This window comes from Ipomoea nil, unplaced genomic scaffold, assembly GCF_001879475.1.
Source record: "Ipomoea nil cultivar Tokyo-kokei standard unplaced genomic scaffold, Asagao_1.1 scaffold0681, whole genome shotgun sequence".
NCBI lineage: Eukaryota > Viridiplantae > Streptophyta > Magnoliopsida > Solanales > Convolvulaceae > Ipomoea > Ipomoea nil.
In genome coordinates this window covers 932,517-949,060 of record NW_017617109.1, presented here as the reverse complement: position 1 = coordinate 949,060, position 16,544 = coordinate 932,517, and the positions used below count along the sequence as shown (strand labels likewise).

Sequence of the window (16,544 nt, the reverse complement as noted above, 5' to 3'; positions counted from 1 at the left end):
TTAAAGCAATCCTTGAAGTTTAGTTGATGTTGATAATTTAAGTTTGAAATTATTATTATTATTATTATCGATCAATTGTAGAATTACCATAAATTTAACTTGTTTAGTTCATGGTATGAGTTGCTTTTGAATTAATTGTAAGATTTATTAGTTTTGATTAATTGTGAGATTTTGAATATCAAATTTACGGGTTAAGAAAATTGTTGTGAATTGTAAAAGCTGTACAGGATTAATTGAGTGGAAAATTATTTAAAAAATAAAATAATAATAATAATAATAATAATAAACAACGTCGATTATTTATAAATAACTGACGTCGTTTATTTTTTAATTTTTAAAGCTAACATAACACGTCGGTTTTTTTCATAAAAACCGACGTCTTATATGAATTTATTTTGTTTTTTAAATATATGACGTCGATTTTATTAAAAATAATTTTAAGAAATTTACGACGTCGGTTATTTCCTTCGTATGTTAATATTAAAAATTTAAAAATTATACGAGTCGTATCTCATTATTTACGACGTCTGCTGCCTAGACGTCAGTCGAAAACTGACATTAAATGGGGTCAAAAAACCGACGTTAAAGTCCTTTTTTGTAGTAGTGACCTAACAAGTCCAAACAATGTACGACCTTGTTACTAGTAACTGCTAGAACACCACATTCACTATAATAAGAGACATCAGCTTGTACCACATTCGCGACCTCGTGCTTCTTCAACTCTTCCCAATCAGCCACATCCAGATTAGTTGTCTTTTCCGCCTTCAAAGTTTTCAGAAGACCCTGTTGTGCCAACAAATCCTTTACCCTAGACTGCCATAACCCAAAATTCCCTGTACCATCAAACTTTGATACTTTGAATTTTGTGCTTGAACTGGTCATCTCAATACTGCTCTGATACCAATTTGTAGATATTAACAAGAACAAGAAACAATAATAATGGCAGAAAAGGTAAAGAAGTCAAGATTTACGTGGTTCGACAATGTGCTTACATCCACAGGAGTAAAACTATTCTTTTATTATAGTGATGGTGATATTGGTGACAAAACTCCTTTGGGATACAACCAATGTATTTATAGGCATCTAATCCCTGTACAAAGAGTCTTCCCGCTTCACTCCCATTCCTAGTATAAAACAAACTCATATTCCTAATCCCTATATGAGACAAACTCAACTTGATTATACATTAGAACCATTTCCGCCCTTTCCTCTACATTTCCACCCCCAACAAATATGAAACCACAGCCAACGCCAACGTCCTTCCTCCGCCAAAGCTGTCATCCGATGCCACTGTACCGACGCCCTTCCTCACTCGCGACCGCCACGTACCGACGCCAAACGCCACTGTCGTAACGTTGATGTGAATACAGAAGCAGTGCAGTAATTTTTGGGTAATACCCCTTTTGTCATTGTCGGTAAGTGAGTCTTGGGTGGGTGATGAGCCAAGAAATTTTGATTTTAGGATAGATAACTACATTTTACTTCTTCTTCTAACTATTATTACTTCATTATTTTCTCAGAATAAATTTAAAATCAAAGAGAGAGATAAGGTTAAGGGTACAGTAAATCTGATGATGAATTCTCGTGTGACTTGTGAAATATTTATGATTGTTTATTGCTGCAAGCAAACAATCGCAACGCCAAAGCTTCGTCGTTAGTGACACAATCGCTGTTAGTGGCACTGTCCGCCGTTGCAACACCAAAGCATTGTCGTCGTGTTCCTTCGCCGCCACTGCTGCTCCTGATCATAACGTTGTCCGTCGCCAGGAGGGGAACCGGGAAGCCCAGCCTCGCTGCCGTTGTCCCCTATTTCGCTTCCAGATCCATGGAGACAAGACAGTCTCCATGGATCTGATATGGTGGTCTCCAACCCCTACTTTTTTTTATTTCTTTTGTTTTAAAATAATTTTTAATTAATTACTTGTTGATAACCACTGTAGGTCACTTGGGACAAATTACATAGTTTTACAATGTTGAATGGTCTAATTGCACTTTTTTTTTAGTTGAGTGGTCCAATTACATTTTCACGTTACGTTTGATGACTAATTTGAGCCTTATTACATAAATCAATAATGCCAACAACGTAACTTTTAAATTAACAAATACTCCGTATATATAATTACTGTCCAGGGCACCAATATTAATATCCGGCCACCACCTAGCTTGCATAATATTAATCACATCGCCCGACTTCGACCACCGTCACCTTTGCATAATATTAATGTTATCAAGTCAACCACCTGATTAATTTTATCTTTAAATATATTCTTCATACCTGATAGAATTGTTATAGGATAACCATACTTACCTTACATGGCCTATTTTATGTGTGCACATAGTTTACGGAGGTTAAATGTGTATTTCTTAACCCTAGAAGTTTTTTCATGTGCACTTTCTGACCTTTTGTGTCAGAATACTTTCCAACGCTTCGTGTTAGAAGATTTGCCGACTTACGTATCGGAAGACTTTCTGACCCTTCGTGTCAGAAGACTTTTTGACCCTCCATGTCAGAAGACTTTTTGACCTTCGTTAATGATACAACCCCTAATTGAGTCCTCAGTTGTTAGAATTAATGACTAAATTAGAAAAAATTACTATAATCAATGACTGAATTGAGTAAACTCATTGTAATCAATGACTAAATTCGGTATTAATAGATGAGAAATTACCAAGCTGATAGGAATATACCCATGACTACTTACCCCTTTGCACCGAGGACCTGATTGGATACGAGTCACCGCGAGGTGTGAGTCACTTCTCGATCTGGACCGACTTGAATGCTCAATCGGACCGACCCGACCGGGCAATTGGATGTCTTTGCCGATTAGTAAGCATCTGCCTTTACCTTCTTAAGTTCGGTCCCAACTTTAAATAACACTCAGACTAATTAAGACCTCTACTTAGCCCTCAAAGATGAACCTCAACGCGTATGCTTGAGCCGAGCCTATTAATATGTTTTTTTTTTGGGGGGGGGGGGGGGCCATAAATTTACATTTTTTACTCTATATTCTCAGAAAATTTCATGGACCCATTCTCTATTCTCAAAATGTTTCACGAAGAAAAAACACAATTGGAAAGAAAGAATCATAGTTTCAATAGTCTTGAATCATGATTCACACAGCTGTGTAGATCATACATAATATATATTATTTTTACACATAAGATACATTATTTTCTATATATAGGGTACATTATTTGTATGCATATGGTGCATTATTTTTATATGTAATGTTCATTATTTGAATGTGTACAAAATAGTATGAAAACAATATGTAGGTTCATTATTTATATGCATTATTAGGCTCATTATTTGTGTATAAGGTAGATTATTTGAGAATGTATAAATTGATTGAAGGTTGGTTATTTTTTTTTTTTTGAATGCTACTAGCTCTATTACATTGTAGTATCTGTTCATATACTTTCTCAACCTACTGAAACACAAAGAGCTAATAACGCCTCCACTGAGGCTCGAACTTACAACCTTCCAAATGGAAGTCCAACATTGATTGAAGGTTGGTTATTTAGGCATGTACATTTTAGGTTCATTTCTGTTGTACATGAGATTTATTATTTATAGAACATAGTTGGACTTGTTGATTAGCACACTCCACCCCTTTACTAATTAAAAATCTAATATTTAGTAAATCAATGTTCATAATTTATATGAATAAGGTTTACTTTTTGTATGTATAAAGTACATTATTCCTATGAATAATGTGTTTTGTATTTGATCATCTTCAAAATATATTATAGAATTTGATGATGATACTTTCCTGTAGTCACTTAGCCCTTATCTAAAATTTTTATATATTTAGAAATTACTACTATTAAATACAACCAATCAAATTTAAAAATACTGATTAATAATATGTATGAATGGGACTAAGTCGTTGGGATCATCTAGGAAGAGACACAGAATGGAGAAGCATCTGTGCGGCGGAGAGCTGATCCATCAACGACGTAACCCTAGCCTGGTATGCCCGAGCCTGTTCAACAGCCTCCGCCTCCGCCTCCCCCAGCTGGGAGCACAGCCGCTCCTCCGCCTCCTCCGCCACCGTCAACCGCTCCCACGTCCTCTGCAACTCTCTCCTCATCGTCTCTTCTCTCTCTAGGCTCCTCCTCAACTCCTTCTCCAGTTCCTCGTTCCTCTTCCTCAACACCTCCTCCTCCACCGCCGCCGGAGTTTTACGCCGTTGGATCTCTTTTGCCTCCACGGAGGGCACAGCAATCGTCGGAGCCATATAGAAATGGTCTGAGCTAGTGATAATAATAGGGGAAAATTAAGATATCTGGTTGAGTAGCTGAGTTGCCTGGGCTGGGATTTTATAGGGAACAAAATGGATGTGTGTCCAGATTCAATGTATCTTAAGAGAAGTAAAACAATTTTTTCAAAAATGAAAATATCTACTTATACAAATTAAGATATGTGGTGGAGATCAATCTGATGCCTGGACATTCAATATATATTTTACCAGGCGAAATTTCTTATTATTATATGATATGTGATACTGATCGGATTTTTTAAAAAATAATTATCACACTTTTTTATAAGTATTATAATTTTCTTTATAAGTAATCCGGCCTTCGACCTTTAATATTATATTTTAATTACATTTTTCATCATATCATATTTTTTATCATAAATATTAAATTTAATTTCATATGTAATAATCAATCAATTTATTATTATTATACTTTTTCTTATAAATAACTATTCAATCATTAAATATTATATTTTAATTTAATAATATTATATTTTTTCTTAAAAGTATTACATTTTATTTATAAAGAGCAAAGAATTTATTTTTGATTAATATTATATTTTCAACATAAATATTATATTTTAATCTTGACCTGATATATCTTACAGATAAAGATCGGTGAAACTAATTTATATAAGACTCACCCATTATACACACACTAATTAAACAAATTTAAAATGAAAATATCTAAGTAAAGAAATAGTAATTAAAATGTATTCAGCAGCGCACTAGCCTGGATTTTGACATTCAGAAATTCTTTTTTTTTTTTTTTTTTTGAAGAGTGACATTCAGAAATTCTATTACTATAATATACAATTTTCTTTCAAAAAATAATATTGCGTGTAGTCTATTGAAAATAAAAAGAAATAGGTTTAATTTTGTAATTGAATAGTTTTATTAAATAAGAAATAGGATCCCAAGGCACAAAGACTAAGAAAAAGGGATCGAAGATGGTAATTTGGCAGAAGAGCATGGTAGGGGAGGTGGCGTGTCTTTTGACCCCAGCTCGGACAACAAGGACTCCACCTAGGGCCTGCACACCCAGCTGTGGGTGCGTCTGGGATGGTGGAGGGAGGTTGATCACCAATAGTTATGCCGTGCAACCGAATGTACCATGCGCATGGTGCATACGGTGCAAAACGACGTCGTTTTGACTAAAAACGCGCGTCTCATCATTTAAAAAAAAAAAAAAAATTCAGGTTCGATTATCGGCAATAGCATTATTGTGGATATATAGTTATGAATTTCTGGATATATAGTTATAAATTTGTGGATATATAGTTATGAATTTATGGATATTTAGTTCATTCATTGTGGATATTTAGTTCATTCATTGTAGATATTTACTTCATTCATTCACTGTGGATATATAGTTATGAATTTATGGATATATAGTTATGAATTTCTGGATATATAGTTATGAATTTATGGATATTTAGTTCATTCATTGTGGATATTTAGTTCAATCATTGTGGATATTTAGTTCATTCATTGTGGATATATAGTTCATTCATTGTGAATTTTTACTTCATTCATTCATTCATTGTGGATTTTTACTTCATTCATTCATTCATTGTGGATTTTTACTTCATTCATTCATTCATTGTGGATTTTTACTTCATTCATTCACTGTGGATATATAGTTATGAATTTGTGGATATATAGTTATGAATTTCTGGATATATAAAAATGCTATTGCCGGGAATCGAACCTGATTTCTTCTTTAAGTGGGACGCGCGTTTTTTTAATCAAAACGGCGCCGTTTTGCAACCGTATGCACCTTGCAAGGTGCATTCTGTTGCACAGCATAATTTGCGGTTGATCACCGGCCAGCTTTAATAATGTTGAGGGCATGTGATGGGGGGAGGTTTGTAGATAATGGTTAGCATAGATACATGTATGTTCTCGAATTAGGGATGGCAACGGGGCGGGGGCGGGGAGTATACTCCCCGTCCCCGTCCTCGGTGGGGAATCGAAAAAAATTTTCGTCCCCGTCTCCGCGAGAAATTTAACGGGGACGGGGAATCCCCATCCCCGGTCAATCCCATAGTCAAAGTGTTAAACTAGTACAATTTTTATACATAAAAAAATAAAATTAAATTAAAATTCATAAGTCAAACAACAATTATATGATTAAATAATTTAAATGGTTTCATAATATCCGATCTATACACCAACAAATAAACATTCAAATGATTTAATAATATAATCACAATCCACTTACAGTATAATTGTGATGGTTTCATAATTAATATAACTGAATTTCAATGGTTTCACAGTAAAGATTTCAATGTTTGTACAACATAAATGTATAATTTCAATTGTTTCACAGTTTATAATCACTAATTTAAATGGTACGAGTGTTTCACTCTGTGTGTGTGTATATATATATATATATATATATATATATATATATATATATATATATATATATATATATATATATATATTATTTTTAAATTTTTGGGGACGGGGCGGGGAATCTCCGTCCCCGTCGGGGAATTTCACAAATTTCCTGTCCCCGTTCCCATCCTCTGCGGGGATGGGGATCCCCGGCGGGGACGGGGTACATTGCCATCCCTATCTAGAATTCCTAATGCTTGTCGTTCACTCGTTTACTATTATTTTCATCTCTAAAAATACTTTAAATATAGGGTCTCAACTCCTCTTCAAACATTAATATCTTCTCAACAAGCATTTGACTTACCTGATTCATTTTTTTCTTTACTTTTTGGACAACTTGCCTAATTTTTCTTGAAGTTATGATAATCTTTATTAAATTTGTATTTGAGGTCAGTTTTCAATATTATTTTTTACGGATCGAAAAGACATATGCGTCTTACCATCGTATTTGCTTTCATTGTCAATTTTACCTTTAACAATCCAATTTCATTATGAGCTTGGTATTATAAAGCCATTAACAATAATAATAACAACAACAACAACCACAACAACAACAACAAAAATAATAATAATAATAATAATAATAATAATAATAATAATAATAATAATAATAACAATAATAATAATAATAATAATAATAATAATAATAATAATAATAATATGCAGTATTTAGGACAATAATTTCAATCTTTATGCTAATTTCATTTCGAAATAGTAGATGTGAAAGCTGATTAGGATAGGTTTAAAACTAAAATTAGTAAATAATAATTTATGAAATTTTTTATAATTCTTATAGTAACATTATATCGTGTTCTCAAAATAGAAATTTAAAATGGTATCAAAATTTTAAAAATGTAAATTTCACTCTCTATTATTTATTTCCTAAAACTTTACGTACCATGTACTACACTTAATCGATCTAAGAAATCTAATACCAAATAAGGAATGTTAAGATATTGATTTTCTTCAATTGATTAAGTGTAGTGGTAAGTCATAATTTAATTATAGATAATAGCATAGAGGAATTTACATTTTTAGCGTAAGGCGTAGAACATAATTGAAAATAATTGAAAAATAAGACGAATGATTAAATTTGATACGATAATACCACCAAAATTATGGGTTAAATGTGGTCCAATTATTGGCTAGTTAAATCCAAAAATGTCATCAAAATGGTGAACTAAATATATATAAATATAAAAGTCATGGATTAAATCTGATATTAAATCATACAATAATATTAGCATGACTTTAATTTTTGTGTGTGTGTGTATATATATATATATATATATATATATATATATATATATTCGATCATCTGCTCCTCTCTTGCATGCCCTTTCTATTGTAGCCTGCATAGGAGATTAGTACTTAGCTTGTTTAGAATAATTTGTTGGGGCAACTAAGAAATTTCCTAATTTGTATTACTATCCGTGTTATTTTGCTATTATGTTTAAGCTTTTACAACTTAACTTTATTTCCAATCGTTCCAGAAGTTATATATACTTTTCATATTTACTTATATAATAAGTTTAGTACATACAAACTTTTGTCCTGGAGTTTACATTTTTTCAAAGGTTGAACCCCAATCCTAAGGGATCCTGGAGCTTACATCAAATGGTGAATGGTTGAGTGTTGAGACTAATTTCCCTTACCTAAATAGCGACATTACGTGTTCCACATCTTTTACAACTACTATACATTGTCACGCTCGCATTTATGTGATTTGCATTCCGTCAACATCATCAATACTGTATACTGGCCTGCCAATAATGTGGGGGGGGGGTGTTAAAAATAAAAATTAAATTAAATTTAAAAAAAAAAAAAAAAGAAAAAGAAAAAAAGAAGAAAGACTTTATTACCTAGATTGGACCAATTAAAGGATGGTTGAATTGCACATTTATTTTTTATACTAGTATTTTTTATGCGCGATGAGCAAAATCGATGTCCAATATAATACTCGATCTACATCAAAATCTTAGATTTATTTAGATTTTAGGATTTTTTTTTTTAGGATAAAGAAGCTCATTCATTTATCATATATAAGCTGAAGCGATTACAAATAGGATCGATGGAACGGTATACCATTCGTTACTGACATAGAAACAACTTCCCTAGCAATGCTACAAAGAAATTGATTCGCAGACTGTTTCACAAATTTGAAGTTGAATTCGTTAGATGAATTTAACACTTCTTTAATATCACTAAAGAATTGATCAAACGTAGTCAAGACTAACTTTGGTTGAAAAGTCTAGCACACCACCTGCATATATGTTTTCCATATGTCGTTCATTGACAATATATATCCATCGAGCTGAGCTGCAAATGCTCTTTTACATTGTCATCTTTATTACTCAGGATGAAGTTGATCACATACGTCATGACCAACTTTTATATTTCAGACTTATGAAGAAAAGAACTCGCCAAAATAAATGATAGGAAAACAAACTAGTCACACAAACAAGAGAAAAAAATAGAACACAAAAGAAAAGAGAAGTAGCAGTACACCTCTTGAACTTTATTTACGGAACCACTAGAATCAAACCACCTCTTTATCCAGATCTGACGGAATCCTTAAACTTTAGATCGTTAGAACTACCGCAACTTCCTTGAAGGGCTGAATCGACAGTGAAATTTATTACGAAACTAAAAAACAAAAAATAAAAGAAAGTAGGAGACCGCTAGCCAAGAAACGAAGCTTCGTCAAAGGCACAAAGCTTCGGCCAGATGTCGACGACCAATAAAAAAGCAAGGTTTCATGAGACATATAGAGAAATTTCGAGAGAATTAGGATTTCTGCCAGTTGAGATATTTTAGGTATTTATATTATTGTATAATAAATAAATATAAAAATAATATAAACTATTTTTATAAAATTTAAAATTTATATTTTAGGAAATAACTTATATAGTACTCCAATATATAGTATCTATATATTATGACCATTGAAAAAAAAAATAAGAAAACATATGGTGGAAGCATGTTCTTGGGACAATAGTTAAAAAAATTAACGGAATCCTTTATAATGGTATGAGTATTTTTTACCAAAATATTGTATATATAGTACAACTACTCTTATAGCATAATGTATATGTAAAAATAAAAAAAATAAAAAAAAAAATGAACACAAATAAATGGTATAACTTTCATTCACACTTATTAATTTTTAGATAGATATCTTTGATGTTCTCCAAGCATTACATGAACTTTCTGTAATCTTTTTATAGATTCAAACCCATAACATTGTGCATGCATGACAAATTATACCATGGACCAAAATTCACCTTATATTGAGGATCTTGGTCCAAAATAATATTCAAATTATATGGTTGCAGTTAACATATTATACATAATATGCTGGGTACATAATTTATTACTTCAAACACATAATATGTTAACTACAGATACATTATATATTAATTGTAGTAGGTATATATAATCAATTTGTCTTTCACTCATTATCTTTTTTGAGCATGTAATATATCAATCTTTTTATATCACTACGAAGAACCCAAATTCACTTTGATCCAATCCAAATTGGAAGTAAATGCATATATATTTATACCACAAAATACTCACATATAATGCCATTTTATGCTATTTTTCAAATAGGTATAGCTGTGTATGTCAGACAGCACTAATTTTGCTACAAAATGGAAAAAAAGTCACCTTTGGTTGGTTAATTAAAATTGAATAATGTTGACGCAATCATAAATTTTGAAGGGAAAAGCATGGGTTTTGGTTACATTTTGAGGATGAGAACTGATTGTATTGTATTAACTGAACATAATTACAATGAGATCAGATGATGTGAATATATACAATAGAGAGTCACAGTGTGACAAGGATAAAAAGTAGAGAGTCACAATGTGACAACGATAAGGAGTTCTAAATAGACTCAAATACAGAGTCCTAATACTCCCCCTCGAGCACAGTGTATACTAGTAACCTGTAGCTTGTCCCTTAGGGAAGAAAATCTAGGTCCAGACAGAGCTTTGGTGTAGATATCAGCAAGTTGATCCTTTGTGGAGATGAAGTTGACTTGGATATCACCAGAAGCTACTCGATCACGAAATGATAATCAATCTCCACATGCTTGGTGCGCGCATGAAAGATTGGGTTGGCACTCATATATGTAGCTCCTAGATTATCACAGCATAATTTTGGAATGGAAATACCCGGAATTTGTATCTCACACAGTAATGACATAATCCATAGAACCTCAACACAAACATCTACAAACGCTTTGTATTTAGCCTCAGTGGATGACCTGGCAACAGTTCTCTGTTTCTTGCAAACCCAGGATATAAGATTACTCCCCAAGAAAACAGCAAAACCACTCGTGGATTTTCGATCCGCAGGACAACCAGCCCAATCAGAATCAGAGAAGGCATGAATGTCTCTAGATGAGCACCATCGTATGCGTAAACCATGATCAACTGTTCCCTTAACATACCTGAGTACCCGTTTGAGCTGCTCCCAGTGTGACATGGTGGGAACATGCATATGCTGGCATAACTGATTAACTGCAAAGGATAGGTCAAGTCGTGTGACAGTGAGATATTGCAGTGCTCCAGCTAGACTCCTGTACTGTGTGGGATCATCATATAAATCTGAATTGGAGGGGACAGTTTTCGAGACAGAGATAGGTGTAGAAAGGGGTTTGCATTCAGACATTCCAACCCGTTTTAAAATATCATTCATATACCGTTGTTGAGATAAAATAATCTCATTGTCACTCTTAACTGTTTCAATACCCAGAAAGAAATTTGGTTCACCAAGATCTCTGATTTTGAATGTAGTAGACAGTTTGGACAATAGCTGAGATATAATACCCTGATCACTTCCCATTACAAGAATGTCATCCACGTACACCAATAGATAAACCAAAGCAGAGTCTTTAGAGTAATAGAACAGAGAAACATCTGTCTTGGATGCTTGAAAGCCAACTGATAGTAAGAACGTATGTAGTCGATTAAACCAGGCTCTGAGAGCTTGTTTTAACCCATACAAAGATCTTTTTAACAAACAAACATGATTCAGGAAGTTAGCATCAATATAACCAGGGGTTGCTTCATATAAACTGTTTCAGCCAGATTACCATTCAGAAAAGCATTATGAACATCTAGCTGTTTGATAGACCACCTAGATGATAAAGCTAGAGATAGAAGGAGTCTTACAGACGTAGGCTTTACCACTGTTCTAAATGTGTCGAAGAAGTCCTGGCCTGGAACCTGATTAAAACCTTTCGCAACCAGCCTGGCTTTATGCCTTTCAATAGTACCATCAGCCTTTCTTTTCGTACGAAACACCCATTTACAGCCAATAATATTCATACCTGCAGTGGGTGGAACTAGAGACCATGTGTTGTTATGCAAGAGAGCATTGAATTCTTGGTCCATGGCTTCACGCCACTCAGGATATTTGACAGCTTGAGAGTGACATGTGGGTTCCGTGGGAAGCACCTGAGCTGCTAGAGCAAAAAGAGGAGCATCTGCGTTGCTGCGAGTGGCCATAGAGTGAGTACGGACATTGGGCCTGATGGACCGCCCACGTGGTCGGCCTCGCCGGCGAGCAACGGGCTCCACAGGATCACCTGACGAGGCAGCCTGTTCGGGATCCATGACTGGTACGAATGAAGCTGGTAGCGGCGGTTCTGGCGGCTCATCATTGGACACCACAGGAATATGTGTGCTATGACTGAGAACAGATTCCGCCGAAGGTCCAGAAAACAAAGTAGATACATCCTACAAAGAAGTTTTAGTAGAAAAGGGGAAAGCTTCTTCATCAAATCTGACATGCCTGCATGTGTAAATCTTATTACTATGTAAGTCCATGCATCTGTACCCCCTAAAGGACTCAGGATAACCTAGGAAGACACATGGAGAAGACCTGTATGACATCTTATGACGATTATATGGTCGAAGATAAGGATAGCATAAACACACAAAGACACGAAGAAAAAGATAGGAAGGAGGGGATTTATGTAACAGGAGATGAGGACTGAAGTTATTTAATACAGAAGATGGCATTCTGTTAATTAAATAGACAGCAGTCTCAAAGGCAAAATCTCAAAATTTCAAAGGAACAGAGGCATGAGCTAGAAGAGCCAGACCAGTTTCAACAATGTGACGATGTTTTCGTTCAACACGACCATTCTGTTTATGTGTATAGGCACAGGATTGTCTATGTTGAATTCCTAATTGAACAAACGAAGAATGGAACTTTTTGTACTCAGGACCTAAATCAGACTGAATGACCTTTATTTTGCAATTAAAGGACCGTTCAACAAGAGTATGAAATTTATCAAAGATGACATAAAGATCAGACTTTAATTTCATAGGGAAGAACCATGTATAACGGGAATAGTCATCCACAAAGATCACAAAATAACGGAAGCCAGAAGTAGATAAAGTGGGCGCAGGACCCCAAATGCCTGTGTAAATAAGATCTAGGACTTGAGAACTAGAGGAAGCAACACGAGGGAGGGGAAAACGGACAGATTTTCCTAATTGACACGCATTGCATAAAGAATTATGACAACGAATATTATCACGAGACCCACTAACCAAACAAGAACGAAGTATATGGCTAAGAACACGGTTATGAGGATGACCCAGACGATTGTGCCAAGTGGAAGCCGAGGCACGAGCGGAAAGAAACGCTGACGGAGACGAACTAGGTAATGAAAGTGTGTATAGTCCCCCGAACTATTGCCCCGAAGAAGTATTTCCTTGGTATTGATATCCTTTACAACAAAAAAGGAGGGGTGAAACTCAAAAAAGACTTTATTATCGGATGCAAACTTCTGAACAGATAATAAAGAATTAGACAAACGTGGAACGTGAAGTATATCAGACAATGTAAATGATCTAGAAGGGGTATAAAAAGAGGCATGGCCAACATTACTAATAGATAAACCCATACCGTCACCGACACGTAAAGTGTCATTACCAGTGTACTTCTCCGATGTAGAAAGGGCAGCGATGTTTGGAGTTGCATGATTTGTGGCTCCAGTGTCCGGAACCCAAGTATGAGAATTTGATGATGTTTTAGCAACTAAACGATTCTGAAACACCAAATAAGCCTGAGAACCCGGAGCCCCTGAAAATCGCCGAAAACAGTTGATTCCCGTGTGACCGAAACTTTTACAAATTTGACACGGATCATTATAGCGCCAAAAACAATTGGCTCCCGAGTGACCAAAACATTTACAAATTTGACATGGATCATCAAAGTGCCAAAAATAATTGACTCCCGTGTGACCAAAACGTTTACAAATTTGACACGGATCATCATAGCGCCAAAAACAATTGACCCCCGTGTAACCAAAACGTTTACAAATTTGACATGGATCATCATAACCACGTCTGCCATGTTGCTGAGCTTGATACGGATTACCACAGCCCATGAATCCTAAGCTGGACGGCGGCGAAGACGACTTCTTTGAAGAGATCATGGACAAGGTTTCGGAGATCAGAGGGACGAGCTGTTGTGGGGATGAATATTTTATTTTCTTGCTTGGGTTTGTGTGACGTCTGCAACCCCTCAAGTGTTTCTAATTAACCATTATTTTTGAAAGATAATGGTAATGTTTTCATAAATCACCGAATTGTGTTTTTTTTTTTTTTTGAACCCTAGCTAACTGATACCAGATGAGAACTGATTGTATTGTATTAACTGAACATAATTACAATGAGATCAGATGATGTGAATATATACAATAGAGAGTCACAGTGTGATAAGGATAAGAAGTAGAGAGTCACAGTGTGACAAGGATGAGAAGTTCTAAATAGACTCAAATACAGAGTCCTAATAATGAGGGACTATGAAGGAAGCTTTATTATGGCTAAGAAAATTCAATGGCAAGGAGCTTTCAACTTATTGGCATGCCAGTATACAGTATTGATGATGTTGAGGGAATGCAAATCACATAAATGCCCGCGTGACAATGTATAGTGCCAAATTATTGTCTGAACAAGAGGCTACCATAACAAAAATTACATTTTTAACATATTAAAAATACATTATTTATGTATTGAATGATGTGCATTATATAAAATAATGTATTTTTAATACCTGGCCTGAATAATATATATTTTTTTGAATATAATATACATTTTTAATAAATATACTAAAAGTATATTATTTGTGTATGAATGTATATTATTTGATAATATAGTTCACACAATAATGATCGATGTATACTAATTGTAAAAGATTACTACTGGAACTTATGGAATATCCGACCACCTGAAAGTGATCTTAAATCAAATCGAAAGCAAAAAGTGGTCGGAAATATCAATAAAGATTTTTTCGGATACTAAAAGTGATCGGAACAAGACTTTTCACTTGATTTAAGATCACTTTCAGGTGGTCGGAAATTCCATAATTTCCAGGACTAGATACGGAGGAGTTGTGCTATTTGGATAAGGTTAATTTGTCTCAACACTCAACCATTCACCATTTCATCTAAGCTCCGGGACAAAAGTTTCGTACACTCAACCATTCACCATTTACTAAACTTATTATTATATATATACGCAAATATGAAAAGCATATATAACTTCTGGTACGGTTGGAAATAAAGATAATAAGTTGTAAAAGCTTAAACATAATAGCAAAATAATACGGATAGTACTACAAATTAGGAAATTTCTTAGTTGCCCCAACAAATAATGTATCTTTTAAATTATATTATTCCAAACAAGTCCTAATCTCCTATGCAAGCTACAATAGAAAGGACACGCAAGAGAGGAGCAGATGAATATCAACATTTATCTTTTATACACACACACAAATTAAAGTCATGCTAATATTCTATATTCTTGTATGATTTAATATCAGATTTAATTAGTCCATGACTTACATTTATATATTTAGTTCACAATTTTGATGACATTTTTGGATTTTTCAAACAATTGGACCACATTTAATTCATAACTTTGGTGGTATTATCATATCAAATTTAATCATTCATCTTATTTTTCAATTATTTTCAATTATGTCCTACGCCCTACGCTAAAAATGTAAATTCCTCTATGATATTATCTATAATTAAATTATGATGACTTACCACTAAACTTAATCAATTGAAGAAAACCAATATCTTAGCATAATAGCATTCCTTATTTGGTATTAGAATTGTTAGATCGATTAAGTATAGTGTATGGTACGTAAAGTTTTGAGAATAAATAATAAAGAGTGAAATTTACATTTTTTAAATTTTCATACCATTTTAATTTTCTATTTTGAGAACACGATATAATGTTATTATAGAAAATTATAAAAATTTTCATAAATTATTATTTACTAATTTTAATTTTATACCTATCCTAATCAGTTTTCACATCTGTTGTTTCGAAATGAAATTAGCATAAAGATTGAAATTAGGTAAAATTGACAACGAAAGCAAATAGGACGGTAAGGCGCATATGTCATTTCGGTCCGTAAAAAAGAATATTGAAAACTGGCTTCAAATCCAAACTCAATAAAAGATTATTATATAATTTCTAGAAAAATTAGACAAGTTGTCCAAAAAGTAAAGAAAACAATGGATCAGGTAAGTCAAATGCTTGTTGATCTGAGAAGATATTGATGGTTGAAGGAGAGATGAGACCCTCTATTTAAAGCATTTTTAGATATGAAAATAGTTGTAAACAAGTGAACGACAAGCATCAGGAGTTCCAAAACACACACGAGTCCACACTAACCATTATCCACAACCTCCCCCCCCCCCCCCACCACACACATGTCCATTAAAGCTGGCTGGGGATCACCCTCCTTCCGCCATCCCTAGTCGCACCCACGGTTAGGAGCGCAGGCACGCACTAGGTGGAGTCCTTGTCATCCGGGCGGGGTCAAAAGACACGCCACCTC

General features: G+C 34.1%; 1 protein-coding gene across 1 annotated transcript; it reads right to left on the bottom strand.

The window, feature by feature from the left end:
• Positions 1-3,852: 3,852 nt before the first annotated feature.
• On the bottom strand, positions 3,853-4,305 carry LOC109175052 (protein RESPONSE TO LOW SULFUR 3-like). Its single transcript, XM_019324308.1, has one exon. It carries the CDS (start codon positions 4,239-4,241, stop codon positions 3,897-3,899), a length of 345 nt encoding a protein of 114 aa, XP_019179853.1. The 5' UTR covers positions 4,242-4,305; the 3' UTR covers positions 3,853-3,896.
• Between the last annotated feature and the right edge of the window lie 12,239 nt (positions 4,306-16,544).